Genomic DNA, 22,596 nt, shown 5'->3' on the forward strand with positions numbered 1-22,596 from the left:
CACCCCACAGCGGGCGGGAGACACAAACCGTCTCTGGGCTGCACGGAGCCCGTGTCAGACCCAGCCCCGGGACGGGGTGGGGGCCCCAGTCACCTCCCCACGGCCCTGCCTGGGATCGCCTCAACCCGCCCCCTCCGTGCCGGCGTCCGCCCCGCGCACTACCGCCCCCTCCCGGCTGCGGGCGGCTACTGCAGCCGCGAGGCCTGGCCATGGCCGGCTCGCAGGCGCATGCTCAGTAGCAGCCGGGCGGCGCCCCTCCTCCGCAAGGGCGAGCAGAGGGGGGCGCTGCGCGCGCCGCCACTAGGCGGACAGTCCCCGGCCCCGGCCCCGCCCCCCTGGGGTACCGCCATCTTTGTTGACGCCGCCTCCATTTCGCTCCTCAGCGCTCCCACCGCAGCGCGCGCCCGATCTGCGCAAAATGGCGCCGCCCCAGCGAGCCCCGCGCAGACCACTCTCCTGGGCCCCGAGCAGCGGAAAAGCGGCGGCGGCCCGGAACGTACCGCCTCCATAGCGCCCGTAGCGAGACATCGTCCCGGCTCCGGCTGCAGCTCCGCGCCAGGCCGTTCGCGCGCATGCGCTGGGAGCCCCGCGAGCGCGACTGCGCATGCGCACGCCGCTTCTTCCCCGCCCCCGTTTGCGCGCGCTGGCTGAGGCAAAGCGGGACGCGGAACTGGACTCCTGTTGTTCTTGGTTTCTATAGTAACGCGCCGTAATGCGCTCCGGCCTGAGATGTCACAGGCCGTTCAGCAAGGGTGGGGCCGGGCCCCTGGAGAGCCCCTCTGGGGGCAGGGCCCTAGTGCAGCGGGGTAGAGAGTTGTGGGGCGGGGGCCTTTTATGGCGCTGGAGGGGCGCGGCCCTAGTGCAGTTGGGGTGAGCGCTGGGCCCCAGGATGGGGGGCTGCAGGGCCCAAGAAGGACTGGGGTGTGATATTTAGTGTGACTCGTTTAAGGTTACTGGGCCTGGATAATCTCCCCTCAGCCTAGTGATGGTTACACCACCGGGGGTAGGTCGGCTGAAGGGCACTGCTATGGATGTGGGGTTCTTCACCGCCCCCGAGGGATACAGTTATAGTGACCTACCTTCCTAGTGTAGACTAGGCCCAAGAGTTGTAACCACTTGGGTTTTTTTTGATCACCCTCGATTCCCTACCTTTGGCCCTCAATCCCCTACCTATGGTACCTATGGCCGAAGGCGGCACTCGAGCTGATTTTCAGTGGCACTCACACTTCCTGGGTGCTGGTCACCGGTCCGGGGGGCTCTGCATTTTAATTTAATTTTAAATGAAGCTTCTGAAACATTTTACAAACCTTATTTACTTTACATAGAACAATAGTTTAGTTATATGTTATAGACATATAGAAAGAGACCTTCTAAAAATCTTAATGTATTACTGGCACGGGAAACCTTAAATTAGTGTGAATAAATGAAGACTCGGCACACCACTTCTGAAAGGTTCCTGATCCCTGGTTTAGGAAGCAGGTGATGAGCAGGAGGTATGATCATTTATCCCAAACCTATTCCTTTCTGTTGTCATCCTTTTAATTAGTTAAGGCTATTTTCCTTGCCAATAGTCCTGAAGTTACCAGTGAGCATATGGATGGTTAACCACTTTGAAACATCAGCTGTTAAACCAGAAACACTGCTCTCAGGGCAAAACTTCCCGAAAGACTGCAAAATGCAGACAGTGAGTAATGAGTGTGTACAACTCACTTTCTTAAAAACCAATATTGTGTATATTTAATGCTCCTGGCCACCCTGAATCTGAAGTCTCCACTTATTGCCAGAACAGCTGCAGCACAAGCTGCTACAGTGCAGGCTTCCACAACACACATTCCCAAAGTGCTGCCCAGGATAAGACTTGAACTCCCGGTATGTGGTTACTGCTTCAGTGGTTAAAGCCACCCAATTCTTCTGGCATTATGCTGCCTGCAAACGCTCTGGGTTGCAACTGACCTCTATTCTGCTTCATGCTTTTAAAATATTGGTTCCCCAGTGGGCTGTTGATGCTAGACACTGGTTCTGAGATCAGTTCCAAACTGATGAAACCAGTTTATGGGAGATCAATGCCATAGTTTGAGCTTGTGTCTCTCACCAACAGAAGTGGGTCCAATAAAAGATGTTACCTCACCTGCCTTGTCTCTATAACATGTTGATGAGGTGATTCTTCTTAATGGGGAGAGGAGGCAGTATCTTGGGAAGGCTTGCTCAAATTACTTCAGATTTGGGCCACTAATACTTGAGGTACTTACCAAGGCAATCTGACTCAGCATGTGGATTTTAGAGCATTCAGGAAAAAGTAGCTGGTAAACAGTGAGCTTGTCTCATCCCAAACTATTCCGCCCCACTGTGTGGGACCACATTTAGGCCCAGATCCTGGAGACACTTATGCACATGCCTAATTTTTCTACTGTGAGTGGCCCTATGGGATTACTCAGGGCAGTAAAGTTAAGCATGTGCATGTTTGCAGGACCTTGCCTGGGAAGTGCCAGTGCTAACAATACCAAAACGGGAGTGTTGAGTGTGCAGGGGGCCATAAGCAGGGGCACCTAAAAATATTGCATTTTCTTTAAATCTCATGGAAATGGAAAATAAACAGCATAATGATTTAAATATATTTCATGCAGTCCCCCCGTTTATTGGTAATATGCATCCAATCCATTTTGTAAAACATCCCAAATACACGCATGTGTTTGTGAGATACAGTTTTGTAGTCAAATGTTGCTTCCAAGCTATTGAAACCGAAATTTGCAGTTGAAAAAACCCCAGGGGGCTGGAATGCGTGGAATTTTCTAGGGAGGCGGATGCTGAGCACATTACTATTTTGGTACAAATCCCTGTAATTTATTAAATTTTCAATTGCATATGAGCTAACGGAAGCACCTGAGCTAGTGCAACTACGCAACACCGGTAGCAAACAGGAAACTACAGAACAGGGGCTTCTGGGGCCAGGAAATGAGGTCTGTGAGCAAAGCGTGCTGGGTTGCACGTGGGGCCATGCTTTTCCGGGCTCGGGGGTGGCATCGCTGCTTGTGAGTGTGAGCCAGCTCTGCGCTTCAGCAGTGTTGCATGTAAGTAAAACAAAAGCGTGGCTGTCTGGCTGGTTTCCAGGGGTTTTTAGTGCTGCAGAGTACGCTGACCTAGATTATATTGGCTACTTACTGCAGGAAGTGCAATTCAGTGGCAATAAAGATTTGAGCAGGGGTTTGTCTGCTTCTTTATTGGCCTGTGGTGGAGAACGGGCTCATGGAAACAAGCTTGGTTTAAGTGATACTGAGTGCATGGACAGAGCAGAATAGCAAGGGCACTTTTCAACCAGCAGAATGTGCAGTGTATTGGCTGGGATCCTGTGAGCTGATCCACAGTGGCTTAGTTTTGCACACCTGAATAGTCCTATTGAATATAGCATCTGCCTCAAGTTAAAAACAAGTGTCTTTGCAAGACTGAGGGCCTTAGATTGTAAACGTAGATTGTCCCCGCCCTACAATCTTCCTCTGTACAGCATCAAACGCAAACGCTGAGTGGGGCTCTGTGCTCTACCTGCTGGATCATGAGCATCGTTAAGAAAGGGATAGATAAGACAGAAAATATATTGCCTATATATAAATCCATGGTATGCCCACACCTTGACTGCTATGTGCAGAAGTGGTCGCCCATCTCAAAAAAGATATATTGGAAAAGGTTCAGAAAGGGGCAACAAAAATTATTAGGGGTATGGAATGGCTGTCATATGAGGAGAGATTAATAAGACTTTTCAGCTTGGAAAAGAGACAACTAACAGGAGGTATGATTGGTGTGGAGAAAGTAAATAAGGAAGTGTTATGTACTCCTCATAACACAAGAACTAGGGGTCACCAGATGAAATTAATAAGCAGCTGGTTTAAAACAAACAAAAGGAAGTATTTCTGCACACAACACACAGTCAACCTGTGGAACCCTTTGTCAGAGGAGGTTGTGAAGGCCAAGACTATAACAGGGTTCGAAAAAGAGCTAGCTAAATTCATGGAGGATAGGTCCATCAATGGCTATTAGCCAGGATGGGCAGGGATGGTGTCCCTAGCCACTGTTTGCCAGAAGCTGGGAATGGGCAACAGGGGATGGATCACTTGGTGATTACCTGTTCTGTTCATTCCCTCTGGGGCACCTGGCATTGGCCACTGTTGGAAGACAGGATCCTGGGCTAGGTGGATCTTTGGTCTGGCCCAATATATATGTTCTTGTGTTCTAATAGAGCACAGGTTCAGAAAAGCAGAGGGTAAACTGCAAGTTCCATGATCCATGCACAGGGGTCTAGGAAGTAAAGGACTCTCCCTGCCTGCTAGTGCTTTCCTCCCCCCAAATACAGTGGACAGGAAGTGGAAGAGACTCCCAGTGCTCCCTGCTTCCTCAGGCTCTTTGGACTCAGTCCTGTACACTCATCTCCCTCTTCTACTCTCCACTAAGCTCTGTGGAGGGGTCCTGGGAAAAGGAGATGCCTTCCTGCCCCAAACTGAGAAACAGAAGCCGCTGTGGTGCTGTTACTGATCAATGTCCTTTGGCAAGGCTTGAGGAAGAGTATGTATATATGTCAGTGACAGTGAAGAGGGGGAGAGATCACTCAGTAACTTGAGCATTGGCCTGCTAAACCCAGGGTTGTGAGTTCAATCCCTGAGGGGGCCATCCTGATATTCTATGATGAGTGTTACTTGGGCCGATAGTAGGAGATACATAGTCATCTCATGTGACAATAGAAGGTACACATTTTTGTATGTTAGGAATATGGTTTTTTTTTAAGCTGTGCGTGCCTTTAAAAACAGCAAATGAAGGAGGGAGTGGAAGTGTTTTTACATGACTTTTTCATTAAAATATGATGTACGAAATGACTAAGATGATTAAACAGAAAAAGGAGGCAAATTCAATGCTGGTGCAAAGGGTTGGAGTAGTGGCATCTGCTGTTGCTAATAACTACACTGATTGCTCTTTAGGTTCAATGAGTGGGAAATATGAGTGAATGGCAGAGGAAAAGTCCTTTAGAATGGCAGACTTATGTGAACACTGAAGTAAAAGTCACAGCTGCTGAGAAACATGAATACAAGGGATGGATCTTAACAGTTGACCCAGTTTCTGCAAAGTAAGTACAGAGCTGTAATTTGCTTATAACAAAAAGAATGGTGATCTGATATGGAAAGACTGAATCTGAAGCAAACTTGCTTGGAGCAGAAATGGCACACTGGGACTTTGGTCCATAATTCAATATCTGTGCTAATTAGCAGAGCCAAGAGGAAGGGGACGCTAGGAGTCATAAGGATTGTTCATATGATTTCAAATAGTCATCTAATTTGAGAGACTAATAGTTTTGGGGAACAGGTGGAACCCAGGAGCTTGGTTGCCCTTGATTCATGCTAATTTTGCTGTGCATTTTAAGCACTCTTAAAACATCATCACTGCTTCTGTGTAGTGCTATGTTTTAAATATAGAATGCATTTGGCCTTCGTCACATCCAAGAGAAAGCCAAGGGGAAATATTCAAGGGAGTGTAACATCTTAAATACCAATCTATTTTCCTGTTAAGTATCACCTAAAGCCCCAGTGCTATATCATAATTCACAGGGTGAACTGATTTGCACCAGTGCAGATCACAACTGGGGCTGTAGATAATTAAAAAAAAAATCAAATTTTACAATATGCTTTGTTTTTTGTATTTCACTCATCTTGGACAATGGAAGCAGATAAATCAGGTAATTTTCTGTTCTCATGGGCTAGCACAAGTGATTTTAGGCTGAAAAGGGGATGTTTATATCAAAGCAAAGTTTTTTAGCGAAAGAAAGAATGTACCAGAGGGGACAGGATGCATAAATTCAACACAAGGGCTTTGCATTATTATTTAGTTGGGAATTGAAAGTCTACTACTCTGTGTCTTTATGGTTCCTAGCAAAATGGGGCTCCATTCCTTGTTGGCCCTTGGGCATTAGTGTAATAAATGTCATTAATAATAATTAGGGCTGTCAAGGTTTTAAAAAAATAATCAGTTTTTTTAATTGTGATGAACTGTGCAATTAAACAATAATAGAATGCCATTTATTAAATATTTTTGGATGTATTCTACATTTTCAAATATATTGATTTCAGTTACAACACAGAATACAAGGTGTACAGTGCTCACTTTATATTTTTGATTACAAGTATTTGCACTGTAAAAAAAACAAAAACAAAAGAAATTGTATTTTTCAGTTCACCCAGTACAAGTACTGTAGTGCAATCTTTTTATCATGAAAGTTGAACTTACAAATGTAGAATTATGTACAAAAAACTGCATTAAAAAACATAACAAGGTCAAATTTTAGAGCCTGCAAGTCCACTCAGTCCTACTTCTTGTTCAGCCAGTCAAGTTAGTTTACATTTGCAGGAGATAATGCTACCTGCTTCTGGTTTACAATGGCACCTGAAAGTGAGAACAAGCATTCTCGTGGCACTGTTGTAGCCGGTGTCACAAGATATTTACGTGCCAGATGTGCTAAAGATTTATATGTCCCTTCATGCTTCAACCACCAGTCCAGGGGACATGCGTCCGAGCAGAACCTGTCATCAGCACGATAACAATTCAAAGCAGTGCAGACCGACACATGTTCATTTTCATCATCTGAGTCAGATGCCACCAGTAGAAGGTTCATCTTCTCTTTTAGTGGTTCAGGTTCTGTAGTTTCTGCATCGGAGTGTTGCTCTTTTAAGACTTCTGAAAGCATGCTCCACACCTCGTCCCTCTCAGATTTTGGAAGCCACTTCAGATTCTTAAACCTTGGGTCGAGTGCTGTAGCTATCTTTAGAAATCTCACATTGGTACCTTCTTTGCATTTTGTGAAATCTGCAGTGAAAGTGTTCTAAATGAACAACATGTGCTGGGTCATCATCCGAGACTGCTATAACATGAAATATATGGCAGAATGTAGGTAAACCAGAGCAGGGGATAACAATTCTCCCTCAAGGAGTTCAGTCACAAATTTAATTAACATATTTTTTTTTAATGAGCATCATCAGCATGGAAGCATGTCCTCTGGAATGGTGGCTTAAGCATGAAGGGGCATATGAATATTTAGTATAGCTGGACCGTAAATATCTTGCAATGCCAGCTACAAAAGTGCCATGCAAATGCCTGTTTTCACTTTCTGGTGACACTGTAAATAAGAAGAGGGCAGCATTATCTCCTGTAAGTGAAAACAAACTTGTTTGTCTTTGCGATTGGCTGAACAAGAAGTAGGTCTGAGTGGACTTGTAGGCTCTGAAATTTTACATTGTTTTGTTTTTGAGTGCAGTTATGTAACACAAAAAATCTACATTTGTAAATTGCACTTTCCCGATAAAGAGATTGCACTACAATACATATATGAGGTGAATTGAAAAGTACTATTTCTTTTGTTTATCATTTTTACAGTGCAAATATTTGTAATAAAAATAATATACACTTTGATTTCAGTTATAACACAGAATACAATATATGAAAATGTAGAAAAACATCCAAAATATTTAATAAATTTCAAATGAAATTCTGTTACCGCAATTAAAACTGCGATTAATTGTGATCAATTTTGTTGTGAGTTAATCGCGTGAGTTAACTGAGATTAATCGACAGCCCTAATAACAGATGCTTATGTACATCTCCTAGGTTGTGTTTTTGGAGATAAGTTAAGAATGAGATAGTCTATGCTTGGAGACTAATCAGAGCAGACCCTTCATTTAGTCTTATGATCTTCTTGGGTACCTTAGTATTCAGAAGTTTTAAGAGCTTGCTCCATCATATCTAAAGCAGCCACCGCAGTGTGCCTGAGAATTGTCCCTTACAGAGATTTGTAAGGCTGCTAAATGGAGTTCTGTTCCTCTGAAAATATAAAGCATTACAAGTGATTAGGGTCTTTGCATCTTGGTGCAGCTTTGCAGATGAGAACTAACATTCTTCCCCATATCTTAGCTCTGCTTTATGCTGAACTAGAGTGTGGGGTGCAAGGCTGAGTATACATTGAGAAGGAATCGGGGCTGTGCGTGTGTGTGGAATATCTGGCAGAAACATTTTGATAAAGTACAGTGAGTAGCACTTCTGCTCTTGCAGACTTGTAAGATGGGGTCTGAATGTCAGGTTTGAAACACTGAGTGTGCCTGGTGCTACAGGCTGAACTTGAGGCTGGGCTGGCATAGCCCTTGCTTCTCAGTGTTGATAAGTAGGGTTCTGTGCGTTTAGCTTTGAATTTGTTCAGAGAGTGAATGATGGAGGCTGTCTACTCTGTCTCAGACATTGGAGCTCACACTGTTGTGAAAGAGTAGAGAGCTGTTGCTTAGCCCTGCCCTCCAACTCACCAATGCTGTGTTTCCTGTGCCCACTGGTGACTGTTCTCCCCCTCAAGGTGGCTGCAATACTGTGGTCTTACATCTGTATCATTTGTAAAGAAGTTTGGAATGAAAGGGCTGTGGAAATTTAGACTAGCCCAGGCTAGTTGGCTAATTGGGCCAGGCTAAATTAGGCATCTTCTTTAGTGGGGCATCTTCCAGGAAACTAACATAGTCAAATAATGGTAATGTTTATAGCTTAATTGTGACAGTGCTAGCACAGAGTTCTCCTGACAGGTGGCTGGCAAAGAGGAAAAATAGCTTCTGCCCTTTTCCCCTGAGGTAGGAAAAAACTTCATTATTGTCTCCCTTCTCCACACAAACTTACTTGATATTTCTAAGACTAAATGTTTTCTTCACTGCATTTGTTGTGAGACTCTTTAGAAGATCAGAGCTGGGAAGGCAGCACTCTGAGCCACTAAGTGACTGGCCAAGGGCCTGAGTCAGTTACAAAGATTTTCCCCACAGCTGTTGGCCAGATTTGAGTTGAATAGATGTTTAAAACTTGATTTTTTAACAAGCAAGACCTAGATGCCCAAAGGTACTTAGGTGCCTATATCTGGGGTTTAGGTGCCTAAATCCCAGTTTTGGCTCCAATGCTTTCCTCAAAACTCCTGCCGAACCCCAGAGGCACCTAAACTCAGTGCCTACGTTTTCAGGGTAGAAGTTGGCTAGGCATCTTTATTTCTGCCTCTGGGCATGTGCACAGTTGCCTCCTTCTAGGTGCCCAGATGCCTATCTCTAACCTAAGACTCAGAGCTATTCACAAACTGGGAAAAGATGGGTGGCAAAACACTTTTATGTCATGGGTGGGGGCCCACTCCGGTAGGTGTGCTCAGGGCCTGCCTACCAGGTCAGGTCTAACTCACAATCTGGCTGGAGGAGGATATGGCGGTAGTGCTCCACGTGTAACTTTTAGTCTAGTGGTTAGAGCACTCACCTGGGATGTGGGAGACCCAGTTCAATTCCCCTTCTCTACCAGAGGAGGTCAGAGGTGGGAGCCCCCTGTTGAAATCCTTTGAGTGCTCTAACCATTGAACTACAGGATAGTCTGATGGGGTCCCCTCAGTCTCTCCCATTGAAGCTCCACTCTGGGTAAATAACGGAGATGGGGAACTGGGTCCATGTCTCCCACCTCTCAGCTGAGTGCCCTAAACACTGAACTATTAAGTCATTCCCACTCTGTCACCCAGTGACTATTTATGTACATCTCCTCCACACTGGAAAGTTGCTGGGCTAGAGAGAGAGAGAGAGAGAGAGAGTGACTCTGTAGCCCTGTGCTTAGGGCACCCACTTGGGAGGTGGGAGATGCTGGGTCCAACCCCCCTGCTCCAATCACTCTGTCATTAGTTATCCAGAGTGGAACTGCTTCAACAGGAGAGACATGGCTCTAGTCTACACTACAGACTGATAATAGTATAATTGTCACTCAGTGGTGTGAAAAATTCACACTCAAGTGACTGTAGTTGCACCGACCCAGCCCCTGGTGTAGGCAGTGCTATGATAGCAGGAGAGCTTCTCCCATCAACAGAGCTGCCACCTCTCGGGGAAGTGGATTGACTATGCTGACGGGAGAGGGCTCTCCCATCAGCGGAGAGCGTCTTCATAGAAGTGCTACGGAGGCACAGCTTCATCGGTGCAGCTGCGTGATGCAGTGTTTTAAGTGTAGACCTGCCCTGAAGGAGCCCCACATCAGACTATCCCATAGCCCAGTGCAGTGAGCACTCTCCTGAGAGGTGGGAGTCCCCTGTTTGAAATCCTTTCTCCCCATCAGGCACAGAGAGGGGAGTTGAACCTGGGGCTCCCACATCACAGGTTAGTGCTCTACTCCGGGACTAAAAGTTGCAAGATGGGCAGCAGCACTTCCTCCTCCTCCTCTGACTGTTTGGCATGGAGCAAGGCAGGCACTGAACTCATCCCTGCAGGAAGTGGCTGCCTAAGCTGCCTGACACTAGGAGACGGGTTCCCAGGTATGGATTGCTAAGCAGAGACTTAGGTCATGTCTACGCTGTAGTGGCACAACTACTGTGCTGCTGCTGTAGCTCCATAGCATAGACACGTCTCACATCGATAGGGTTTTTTCTGTCAGTATAGTTAATCCCCCTCCAAGAGGCAGTACCTATTGGGTTTCCGGGTCTGAGAGGCAGTAGCTAGCTCAACAAGTGTAGACCAAGCCTTAGGCACCTCTTCCTGAGAGAGGAACAGGGCTTAGCACATGCCTCTCTGGCGAGCATCTCCCATTGGCTAGCTTAGGTGGGGAGCTGCCTAGCATGCTGGCTTTTGTGGCTCCCATTCTGAATCATCTTTCTCTCCCTAGGTCTGACTCGGGCTTTGTGGATTGCAGCATTGTTTCCATGATTTCTTTTTCTAGGCACCTAAAAGATATCTGTGATTCTCAGCATTGCAATCCCTCAGGCTATGTCTGTACTACAGCTTACGTCAGCATAATTTATGTTGCTCAAGGGGGTGAATAAATCACCTCCCTGAGTGACATAAGTTACCGTGCCAGAAGCACCAGTGTGGACAGTGCTATGTCAGTGAGAGAGCTTCTCCTGCCGACACAGCTACTGCCACTTGCAGGGGCTGTAGTAGTTAAGCCAATGGGAGAGCTCTCTCCTGTCAGCTTAGAGCAGCTACATTAGAGAGCTTACAGCGGTGCGTCTGCATCTGTGCCACTGTAAACTCTCTTATGTAGCTGTGCTCTCAATCACTTTGTGGTTCTCACCCTAAATTCCTTCCCATTGCAATCACTCAGGCCATGTCTACACTGCACTTTGTCATTAAAACTTTTGTTGCTCAGGGGTGTAAAAAAAACATTCCCCCAGACGACAAAAGTTTTAATGATGAAATGTGCCTGTGTGGGCAGCATTTTCTTGGTGGGAGCTGCTCTCCCATCAATGAAGCTACCACCTTTCATTCGGGATGGTTTTATTTTGTCGCCAGGAGAGCTTTCTCCTGGCAACAAAGAGTAGCTATGCTGCGCAGCTTACAACAGCATGTCATTGTAAGGTGTGCAGTGTAGACATAGCTTCAGGCTTTATCTCTGCTGTCCACAGTGATGTCCTCTCCCTGCACTGCCAGTCACCAAGGGAGTCTTCCAGAGGAAATGAAACCTGATTTTCCAATGTACAAACAAAGCCCTCTCCCATTCTTTTTTCCCCCCCCACCAAAAAGCATTCTGGCACCTGTTATATAATAAACAAGCATAAAAGGCAGAATCTCTCCTCTGCAAGCACCTTAATGGTGATGAATCTATCGCATGATAATTAAGGTGTGGAATTCTATGTTCTGGCCTTCAACATGCAAGATGTTAAATAGACTAGGGTATAATATTCCTGGGCACTCAGGAACCCTGTGTCGAGTTTGCACTTCCAGCCTGACTCTGGAATACTTGATTTCCCAGCCCAATGTATGAATTTTTTTTGTTTTGCATGGAATATTCTGCTGTGCAGAGTGTGTGTATGTATGTGTGTGTGTGTGTGTGTGTGTGTGTATATATATATAATACACACACACACACACACACACACACACACAGAGCCAAGATTTTCAAAAACAGGTGTCTGAAATTTCCCTGATTGTGGCATGATTTTTAAAGTGATTTCTAATGAGAACTCCTGAGTTCTCAAATTCTGGAAATCTGGCTATGTATTTACTCACATAATTCTAAACACCCATTTTTGAGCAACATGGCCTAGAATTCTCACTGTCTTTTTCTAGTTAATGACTTATCATTCAATATATGTCCTCTTTCCTGGCAGTGTTGTCCTAGTGAAGTTCATGGAGAATGGAAAAGTATGTGTCTCAGTCATCCTGGGTCATGCTGTACAGAAAGTTGAAATAGTGAATGAAGGGGATGATGAAATGAAGAAGCAGCTTGCTCACCTATTCATGCTAGAAGAGAGCAAAGTTTATAGCCATGAAGAACTGGAGAAGAGGAAGAGCAGCCTGAAGACTTGGCTGGAGACCAATCACATCCCTGTAACAGAACAAGGCGAGTCACAAAGAACACTGTGTGTGGCAGGTGTATTAACTATCGACCCACCATATGGGCCAAAAGACTGCAGCAGCTCCAATGAAATTATTTTGTCTCGAGTCCAGAGCTTGATACAAGGCCATCTTGCAACACAGTAATAATAGGCAAGTTGACAAATGCTTCTCATCTAAAACTCTTCTATTTCTTTATCTAACACTGTCTCAGATGAATGAGTTGACGAATCTTGTCTTCCTGGCTGTGTCCCTTCCCTCTGTGTCCGCCTTTAATTGCCTCTCCTACCTGTGGTGACAAAGATTGTTTGAGTGGTAAATACTGAGGAGGACAGGACAGTCATACGGCACAATCTAGATACAGCCACATTCAAAATTATGCAGTTGGGGACATGGAATGCAGGCTATCCCTACAGAAAGCAGAGCCTCCGAAAAAGATTTAGGGGTCATAGTGCAAAAGCAACCCAAGCTGAGCTCTGAGGGCAATTCTGTGGCAAAAAGGGCTAATGTGATCCTTGGATGTATAAACAGGGGGAGTAGAAGGAGGGAGATGACTGTACCTCTGTATGTGGCATGGATGAGACCAATATTGGATTACTACATCCAGTTCTAGTGTCCACATTAAAAAAAAAAAAAAACAGTTGAAAAATTGGAGGGGGTGAAAAGAGCCACAAAACATTATTCAGGGCTGGAGAAAATGCTGTACAGTAAGAGACTTAAAGAGCTCAGTCTGTTTAGTTTATCAAAAGAAGACTGAAATTATTAGCCCAGGTATTGGCCTGACCCACCTCTCTCTCTCTCTCACCCCCCCCCCAACTGGTGCTTTCCATCTGGCCTGGTTGGCAGTTGAAGCTGGAGCTCAGCTTTCATGGAAATTTGCCCACTTTGCAGTAAGAACACAAGCTAAGTCATTTGGGTGCTGACAAGTCCTCCAGTGCTTTACCACAATTCTACCTGTGTGCTCAGGATAGACATGTTCTCTCACAATTCACTCAGAAAGAATCAGTGCCACAGCTTACTGCAGAATAAAGAGCCTTGGGAAGTCCTACTGATGCAGGTGCATGAGTGCAGCACCAGTGAGGACATGGTAACTTGGGTATGGCTGAGCTGTGAGACTGTATGTACCTGGGGTAGGCTGATTCAGGGGCCAATCTCTGAGTGAACTGCATAGTGTGAGAGGTGACTTGATTACAGTGTATAAGTATCTTAACAGGAAGAAAATATCAGATACTAAAGCCATTTAATCTAGCAGAGAAAGGCATAACAAGAACAAATGGCTGGAAGCTGAAGCCACACAAAGTTCCTAACCTAATTTCCTTCTCTGATAGTGGATGGGGAGCCCTAGTAACACTAAGTCACCAACCCTGTCAAAAATTAGGTTAGTTCAGTATGATTTGTTGTTGATAGGGTCAGAGCAAAAGCTTATCTCTCTCACCAACAGAAGTTGGTCCTGTAAAAAAAGATGACCTCATCCACCTAGTCTCTTTCATCATGCATGCTGACATTTAAACTTTCACAGGCTTCAGAGCTATTTCAATCCTATATGAGGTTTTAAGTTTAAATCATTGTAATCTGTTAATTTCAGTTGACTTTGAATTAGACTCCCATTAAAATAAATAGGGCATTTCACATTCTTTTCAATGCAGTTGTTTGTGTATCTGATTCTTAGACATCAGTGTACCGATTCATTTTGAAGATTATCTTCACAACCACCAACAGAAGCTTAAAATAATTACTTAAATTCTATATTAAATGAAAAAACCAGAGACCAGTATTAATTAGGCTTTCATTATCCTTTCTTGTACCTTTAAAATATGTAATTACATAATTTTAGATCAGTTCCTAATGACTCTTCTTCAGTACAATCACAGCTGAGAAGGTATATGTGTTACAAGCCTTTTTTTATGGGTGTTCTGTCCAGAAACAGAAATATCTTTTACTTATTGTCAGTCGCAAAATGATTTTTTTGTTAGATGAAATTCTGTTGGCTTGGTTAGAGCTATGGCACATGAAATAACAGGATGCTTTTCACCAGGGAAGACCCTGATGCAGTAGCCATTTACACACTTAACTCAGTACAGCTGACTGCAGCAGATTCTACAGGCTGCTGAAGCCATGCAGCAAGATGCACATAATTTCTTCAGCCACAGAAGCTCTCATTTAGGACTAAAGCCCCTCGCCAGTGGTTGGATCTGTATTAGTCTCAGCCCCACCCCCTGACTCAACTACATGAGCAGAGTCTCTGTCCGGACAAACCTGAACTAGCCAAAAGAAGCTGTTACCCCAGTACATGTTAACTGAGTACAAAACATGGCTGAAAAAATCTCAGTGCCCAATCTGGGAAATATTTAGGCACTTCAATAACTAAATGGGTCCTGCTAAAGCTGCCCCCCCCCCCTCCCCATCTACTGGAGTTGATCCCTTGTTCTACAGGGGCCCAGCCCCTGATCCTAGGGGAGCTCTAATGGGGCTCAGCCCCCTCCTAGCTCTACTGCAACCCAGCCCCTACCTCACCCCCATAGCTCTACTAGGGCTCAGCCCCCCACATCCCTGGGAGAGCTCTAATGGGGCCCAATCCCTAGCCCTCCCCCCAAGGCTCTACTGGGGCCCAGCTCCCCCATACCCCTGGGGGAGCTCTAAGGGGGCCCAGTCCCCTAGCTCCCCCCATGGTTCTATTTGGACTTAGCCCCCCCCATACCTCTGGGGGAGCTCTAATGGGGCCCAGTCCCCTAGTCCTCCTCCCATGGCTCTACTGGGGCCCAGCCCCTCCATACCCCTGGGGGAGCTCTAAGGGGGCCCAGTCCCTAGCCCTCCTCCCATGGCTCTGTTGGGGCCCAGCCCCCCCATACCCTGGGGTATCTCTAAGGGGGCCCAGTCCCCCTAGTCCTCCCCCCATGGCTCTGTTGGGGCCACGCCGACACCAGTCGCTCACGCTCCCCCGCCCGCGGGCACAAGTTCTTCTACCACAGCGCGTTACTATGGAAACGGGGAGAAAGGGGTGGGTTTTCTTTCCCGCCTTCTCAGCGCGCGGGCGGCCGGCGGTGCTGTGCGCGTGCGCCGCTCTCTGCATATAAACTGCTCGCGGCGCCTGCGCGCAGAGAGGCAGGCAGCAGGCGAGGCTGGGTGACGGTTGGCGCGGGAACCATGTCTCGCTACGGCCGCTATGGAGGCGGTAGGAGCTAGGCCGTGCTGTGCGGGGGGCCGGCAACGGGGATCGGGGGGCCGGCAACGGGGATCCGGGGGGGCAGGACGGGACGTGTGGGGGTCGCTGCGGGGGAGGAGGCCGCCGCCGCCATTTTGCGCACGTTGGGCGCTCGCCGCGCGTCTGGGCCAGGGATCCCCGCGGGTGAGGCGGCCAAGATGGCTGCGGCGCCTCAGCGGCAGCTGGGACCGGCGAAGCTTTTCGCGCTGCGGCCGCGCCTCCCTCCGCTCGCCTGGGGGTGAGGCGGGGCGGCTGCTCGGCCCCCCCCCAGCGAGCGTGTGACTTGCTCTTGCAGAGACCAAGGTGTACGTGGGGAACCTGGGCACCGGCGCCGGCAAGGGCGAGCTGGAGCGAGCCTTCAGCTACTACGGCCCCCTGCGCACCGTGTGGATCGCGCGGAACCCGCCGGCTTCGCTTCGTGGAGTTCAGAGACCCTGAGGGCGCGGAAGAACGCGGTGCTGGATGGATGAAAGTAAGGGTGCGCGAGACTGCTATGCGTCGCGGTGCGCGGCTCCTCGCGGGCCTGATCTTTCCCGCTGCGCAGCAGCGACGCACGCCCTAACCGGCGCTCTGGGGTTGCGGTCTGTGTGTGGCTGCGGGTGAAGTGGGCTCGTCCACGGGCATGCCCGCGCTCCCCGCTCGACGAGCCTCCGCGCGGCGGCCTTCGATCCGAACGACGATGCTACGAGATGTGGAGACAAGGGTCATTATGCTTATGACTGTCACCGCATATAGTCGGAGGAGGAGGAGCAGGTATGTGTGTGAAAGGATGTGATGGTTCTCTTTGCTAGGTGAGATGTAGTCTTGTTAGCAAGAAGAGAATGTTTATGCCAGTTTTTAATTTAACTTTAATGTCGTATTTATACAGGTGTATTTTACATTTTGTATATTTATATAATGTTAATATATTAACAATCAACCTGGTCAAAACCTTTCAGGTTTCTTCGTTTGAGTCAGTCGCCTTGATTCAGAATGTCACAAGCCTTAAGGTTTCATGCTGAGGCGCCTTGCAAAATCCGACAATTAAGATCCTTCTAGACCTTGAGGTGATCAGCATAAGAGGCCAGATCCCCTCGAGCCATCTACACCTAGCTTCACCATATTCTTTAAAGGGCAGAAAATTTGAGATGGTGATCGCCGTAACAGTAAATTTGGCTTTCAATTGGGGCCCCCCCCCCTCCGGTTTAGAAAGAGGAACACCAGATTGACCACATTCCCACCTAGAAAAATCTTCTTGCGTCAATCAAGCCTCACCCTGGCTCATTTGGCTGTCAGTTTGATCGTCGTTAGATTGAAGAGAACACCTAGATGCAGCGATCGGCTATAGATACTTCTAGATCGTCTAGATCTGCTAGACCTTGGGCCAAAGAGGGTCGACCTGCAAACTTGCAAGGTTTATTTTAATACACATTACAGTGTTTTATATTATAATGTAATTCTAAATGTAATTCAGCTTAACATCTTTTCTAGGTAGTAAAAATACTCAAAGCAAATATAGGCCCTGAGTTTTTCCAACTGACAGACACTAATTTTTAGTTGTCTGAAAATTTAACTTCAACAGAGGCTCACGTGCGATAATTGCTAAATTTGTTTTCTAATAGTTATTTTTTCTAACCTACCATTAGGTCACGGTCTAGATCTCATTCAAGGTCCAGAGGAAGAAGGTATTCTCGGTCACGCAGCCGAAGCCGTGGTAGGCGGTGAGTTTGACTCCCTTGTGCTTTCCTTTTTAAGAGAAGTCAAACATACTATTCTCCTTCTTTAAAGGCGAGCAAAGTATTGTATAATGTTTTCAATTTTTTTCACTGCAGATCCAGGTCAGCTTCTGTTCGCAGATCGAGGTCGGTGTCACCTCGTAGATCTAGATCAGCCTCACCCCGTAGATCCCGGTCACGTTCTTTAAAAAGATCAAGGTAATTGGTTTTGTATTATTCTTATCAGCCAACATTTTTTTTAAGGTGGATTCAGAATATTTGAATGGTATGATAGGAGGTAGTGAAAGCTCCCAGAATCTACTTGCCAAATAACATGTAAAGAATGAGCTTCACAAGACCAGACATATTAACATGGGGGAATTTCCCCTCAACTAAAGTGAATATTCAAAAAACAGTTCTCTTGATTTTTTGGTATTGCATGTTTAGCTGGTCTTAGGGTCTGGTGTATACTTAAACATTTTGCTGGCCTAGTTATGTCCTTGAGTGTGAATAAAATCACACCCCAAACAATATGTAAGTATTGTGGTCAAAGCCCTGGAGCAATTTATGTAAATAAAAATTGCTTTACATAGCATAATATAATAAAAGCTTATCAGTGACATCAACTTCCCATGTTTCAGTGTTTGATTTCTGATTTTTTTTGGAAAATAGCACCTCTGTCTAAAGCTGGCAAACAGGATCCTTCTCAGATAACAAAATTGCTGCTGCAGTATTGACTGCCTGGAGTTTTTTACTTAGACAGCAAATGCTGTGGATTTGTATTTTTCTTACTGCATTGCTGTATTAATACAGAAATTAATTCTTGTGCAGTTAAGTTGGTTTTCATTAGTTTCCTTCCTCAAACTTTAGGTCTAGATCCAGATCCAGATCCAGATCTGCTTTATGGCCACGAAGCAGGTAAGATGTTTGCCATAATTAATTAAAGCTACAGGTTTACGTAGTCAAATGCATTAGTTCTTTCTGCCATAGATAGATGCATATTAGGCAAAACTTGTTCGTGTACCAGAAATTTGCCTGCACTAAGACCCTAATGTGTCCTGTAAAAATGAAGTTGGTGCCAGGAAAGTATATTAGAAGGGACACTTTGTAGTTTCAAACCCCAAACTTGCTGGAAAAAAGCTTAAACAGCACCTAGCAAAATACAAATCCACAGTAATAGAGAACTCAAGAGACTCCCTAGGGTGTGTTTGGGGGAAGTTACCTCTTGATTCTAAAATGTGCTGTTTCAATATGACATTCATGAGATAACAGGCAGAAACTTAACATTAGTTCCCCCTAAATTCAAATGTTCATTTAGCCATTCTGCAGTATGCCCTGATTCATTTGCATACGCTAGTGGTGTGCAGTGAACAACTAGCCATGATCAATTTGTGTCAGCTAGGGAAACTCAGATAGTAGGCATGTTACTCAAATGTAGGACTGAGACTGTTTTTTCTATGAATGAACTACTCCTAGAATTCAAATCTTAACATAAATCTTCTTTGTGACATAACATAAGTATGCAGTTTAGTGGTCCAGTAGTAACAGAAGAGTGCTTTCAGGATGGGAGTTAGTGAAAAGTGTAAAGCATTGGCATTGTTCACTGAATGGTTTTAAAGATATTGACCATTGAACTTCACCTTCAAGCAAGCAGAAGATTCTAATGGCTTATTTACAGAAGAACAAAGGGAACTCTCTTGGCTGCAGAGCTACAGAAGTTCTGGAATCAGTTAGATGTTCACATCTTGTTGGTAGTTTTAAAATGTCGCAATAACAGCAGGGGAACTTTGTTTCTGATGGTGGTTATATGGCTTTTGTTGATGGATTTTCTGAACAAACAAAACTACTCAGAAGAGTTGCCAAGAAGTAGAAATAGGTGGGATGAAACACAAATGTGGGCACCAGACTTGAAATGTACCAGCATGTTTTCATTAAATAAGTAGTGATGGATGGTGACTGCGTCTCAAGATGAGGACAGATAAAAACTTGTGTCCATATTTTGCAGCCGATCAAAGTCCAGATCACCATCTCCAAAGAGAAGGTAAGTTGAATCTTGCGATTAAAGACTGCTGGGTGTAGAATAAATGTTGTTGTGTCTTCAGTGGTCTCTACTGGTAATCTCAGTCAAACGAGTTTTCAGAATTTTTCCCTATATTTTGTCTCTGATTTAACTGTAAGGTGTGTTTTGGATGGACAGGGCTGCCTTAATTAATGCATAGGACACTGATTACTAAGATGAGGCTCATCATGGTAAAGCTGTTTCCAAGAAAGTGGGTGCATGTTGTATTATGAGGATCTTGCCTTTGGCTATTGCTGTATTACTTCCATCCTCATAATTGCAAGTTAATGAAGTCGTTATAAAGTGAATGAGCTAAAGCATGAAATAAATTTTAAGCACAGGGGGAATCAATTTTAAGCAGTCTGTTTAAAAACTCCAGTGATCATAATGAGATTAACTTGTGTTCTAGAAGGTGCAGTGGGCTACTTCTGGCTTACAATTAAATCCTTTTCAGAAGGACTGAACCTACTTTCTCAAGGGGTGGGGGGATATAGCCAGAGTAAAATATTTGAATGGAAAATGTAAATGGCTCAGAGTAAAACTGTAAATGGATTAAATGTGGGAAGCAAAACATAAAGGCTTCTTGTAACAAACACCCATCTGACCGAATTGAAGTCAGACTGTGGTCCATCTTGCTGGTGGCTCTGTTTTGACTAACAGCTGTACAGTCTGTTGTTGCTACATGATAATAGCAAGATAGAATTTTCTACATTTCCCTTTTGTAATGCAGATGAATATTTGCTAGAACATTGCATGTTTTATGTAATTATTAGCCTTAGATTTTTCCATTTTAGTTTGAGCCATTTTTAACCATTTTCCATTAATTCAGGATAAGTGTGATCTTCTCAACACTTGGAGGCCACTTTTCCAAGCTTGACTGAAGTCTCTTGAGGGAAGGAGTGCATGGGAACTGGAGTAGTGTATGCCTGACCTCAAGGTCCTTGTTTGTAGCCTCCTTTTTATCCTTTCCTGTTAATGAGGAAATGTGTGTAAGATCTATTTTAAAAGGAAAACTAATTATCTACTTTCATTGGTGCTGATTATTGGGTTATTACAGAAAATGGTTTCTCCCTCCCCCCCGGTGACATTGCTATATCGGAAGTTCCAAGTCAACACTAGAGTTACTCCAACTAACTTCTGTTTTTCTTTCACTTTCAGTCGTTCACCATCAGGAAGCCCTCGAAGGAGGAGTGCAAGTCCTGTAAGAATGGACTGAAATTTCAAAGTTAACCTTTTAGGAAGAAAGTTATTTTGTTTACGTTGTTAAAGGGATTTTGTGTCTGATGTAAATGGTAAGGGCTTAGTCTTAGAAGGGTATTTCAATCAAATAACAATTGGCCTGGATTGGGATCTTCTAAATTGTGACATCACATTCGTAGATTAGTGCGCAACTTTTTTGTTGTATGCATTTGCATCCTGTGATCTGAAAATGTGGGACTTTTTTTTTTTTTTTTTTTTTTTTTATTGACACATAGAAATAAAATGTGTATTTCTAACTAAAAACCTTTGTGGTAGCCCTACTGCTTCTGTTAATGCTTCAGTAACTTTAAAGCAAGTCATGTATGTCATTGAAGTTGATGTTATACAGGTAGTCAAACTTAAATTGATGGCTATCAAACAGTCATATCTTCTCAGTTTATTTTGAATTCTAGACAAAGGTGTATCTTTAATTTCTGCTTTTGTTCTGAGATATGGATGAGGTGACGCAAGTTAAAGGTGATCTGCAAAGTGTTACTACAGAAGGTGTTTGTGCCTTTTTTAATACGTTTTTGATTCTGAAAGTGTCCTGAAAGGAAGTGTAACTTTTTGTTCTATTGGTTTTTAACTTAGTGATTGGGAATGTAAAGTCTAGTCTTCCCTGGCCATATCGGAGAATCAGTGAGGTATCAGATGTTTTGAATTCTTAAATGAAGGTGTTGAAAGGAATTTTTACTCACAGTGAAGCTAACTGGTCATTAACTTTCAACCAGAGTGTTTACAAAATTTTAAACCACTCAATTGCCCCTACTTTTTACATATAAAGAAGCCAAAAATAGCACAAGCACAGTGGGGTTTTTTTGCAGGTTACCTTTAAACAGTGCATGTTGAGGGAGAAAAAAAATACAGCTGTCATGACTTCTCTTCTGCAACCAACTTTGTCCAGTTAAACAAATTAGGGGGAAAATGAACTAAACGAGTGACTTTTATGCAGTCATGATCTGTTCTGCAACATATGTTGCAATCATAAAGCAGCCCGTAGGCTGATAGCTTACCAGTACCATAAAAGGTTTTGCCTAATTCCTGTAGTACGTACCAAATACATGATTGAAGAGCGTAAAAATAAATTGTATATGAGGAAGTATTTCAAACTGAAGCCTATTTTGTGATCTCTAATAAGTTGCAAGTGGCTTTGACACTTCATATTGAAACTGAGCACGACTGTCTTTTGGTAAGGATGTTGTTAGACTGCCAGGAACCTTTTTGATAAAAAAACAGAACACTGCAGCTCTTCAATATGCTGGTCTATTTAAAAAAAAAAACAAAAAAAAAAACCACTAAATAAATTCATGGAGGATAGGCCCATTAATGGCTATTAACCAGGGTGGGCATGGATGGTATCCCTAGTCTCTGTTTGCCAGAAACTGAGTGAGTGACTGACAGGGGATGGGTCACTTGATGATTCCCTGTTCTGTTCATGGCTATTGTCGGCGGGCTAGATGGTCTATAGGTCTGACCCATTCTGGCTGTTCTGATTCTGTAGTTAAATACCAGTTTCAGCATTCAGGGAAGGCGCTTTAGAGCACCTTCACAGGCGCTGAGTTTGAAAGAACAGACTTGTTCGTCCTTCTAATGATATGTCTAATGGTGAATTATGCTTGTAAAAGTATAAGCCTTAACATAGTACCTTAAATAGAAAATTACTTGGCCCAAAAGACAAATTTTGGGTAATCCACAAGTTTCCGGTAATAGACTTCTCATCTAATGTTAGGCTTCACTCATGCTTGTAAGACTTTTGCAACTAAGTAGTCCCAACACTCTGAACAGGTTGGTCCCTAGACTTGTTAACACATGAAGGTTATTGAGTATTAGCTGTTAGAATGCCGTATTTTGGTAAAGGTTTCTTATTTTGACAGTTTTCATGGTCACCTGCTGGGCTTATTTCTTAAATCTATTAGCTAGTTTCCTAGGTTTGTCTTGACTTCATTTTTGCGGGGTCTAACTTTCCATCCGTACAGTGCATTGTAGTTTAGCAATGGAAGCTGATGCTCCTGTTAAAGTATTCTGTTGACGTTTTGCTAATTCTTAAATACAAGACCCCAAAAA

At 44.6% G+C, this 22,596-nt stretch overlaps 2 protein-coding genes across 2 annotated transcripts; both read left to right on the forward strand.

The window, feature by feature from the left end:
• The first annotated feature begins 2,881 nt into the window (after positions 1–2,881).
• GEMIN6 (gem nuclear organelle associated protein 6) lies at positions 2,882–13,983 on the forward strand. Its single transcript, XM_032779219.2, has 3 exons — positions 2,882–3,068; positions 4,962–5,107; positions 12,113–13,983. The coding sequence occupies exons 2-3, from the start codon at positions 4,980–4,982 to the stop codon at positions 12,483–12,485; spliced, it is 501 nt and encodes a 166-aa protein (XP_032635110.1). The 5' UTR covers positions 2,882–3,068; positions 4,962–4,979; the 3' UTR covers positions 12,486–13,983.
• Positions 13,984–15,401: 1,418 nt separating this feature from the next.
• Positions 15,402–21,634, forward strand: LOC116824137 (serine/arginine-rich splicing factor 7-like). The gene is given in 11 exon segments (XM_032779220.2): positions 15,402–15,510; positions 15,836–15,947; positions 15,949–16,043; positions 16,146–16,202; positions 16,205–16,269; positions 16,271–16,293; positions 17,166–17,240; positions 17,352–17,453; positions 18,105–18,152; positions 19,240–19,275; positions 20,452–21,634. Coding segments are annotated over 11 exon segments (699 nt in total). The 5' UTR covers positions 15,402–15,482; the 3' UTR covers positions 20,510–21,634.
• The last annotated feature ends 962 nt before the right edge of the window (positions 21,635–22,596 follow it).

This window comes from Chelonoidis abingdonii, unplaced genomic scaffold (assembly GCF_003597395.2).
Source record: "Chelonoidis abingdonii isolate Lonesome George unplaced genomic scaffold, CheloAbing_2.0 scaffold0001, whole genome shotgun sequence".
Taxonomy (NCBI): Eukaryota; Metazoa; Chordata; order Testudines; family Testudinidae; genus Chelonoidis; species Chelonoidis abingdonii.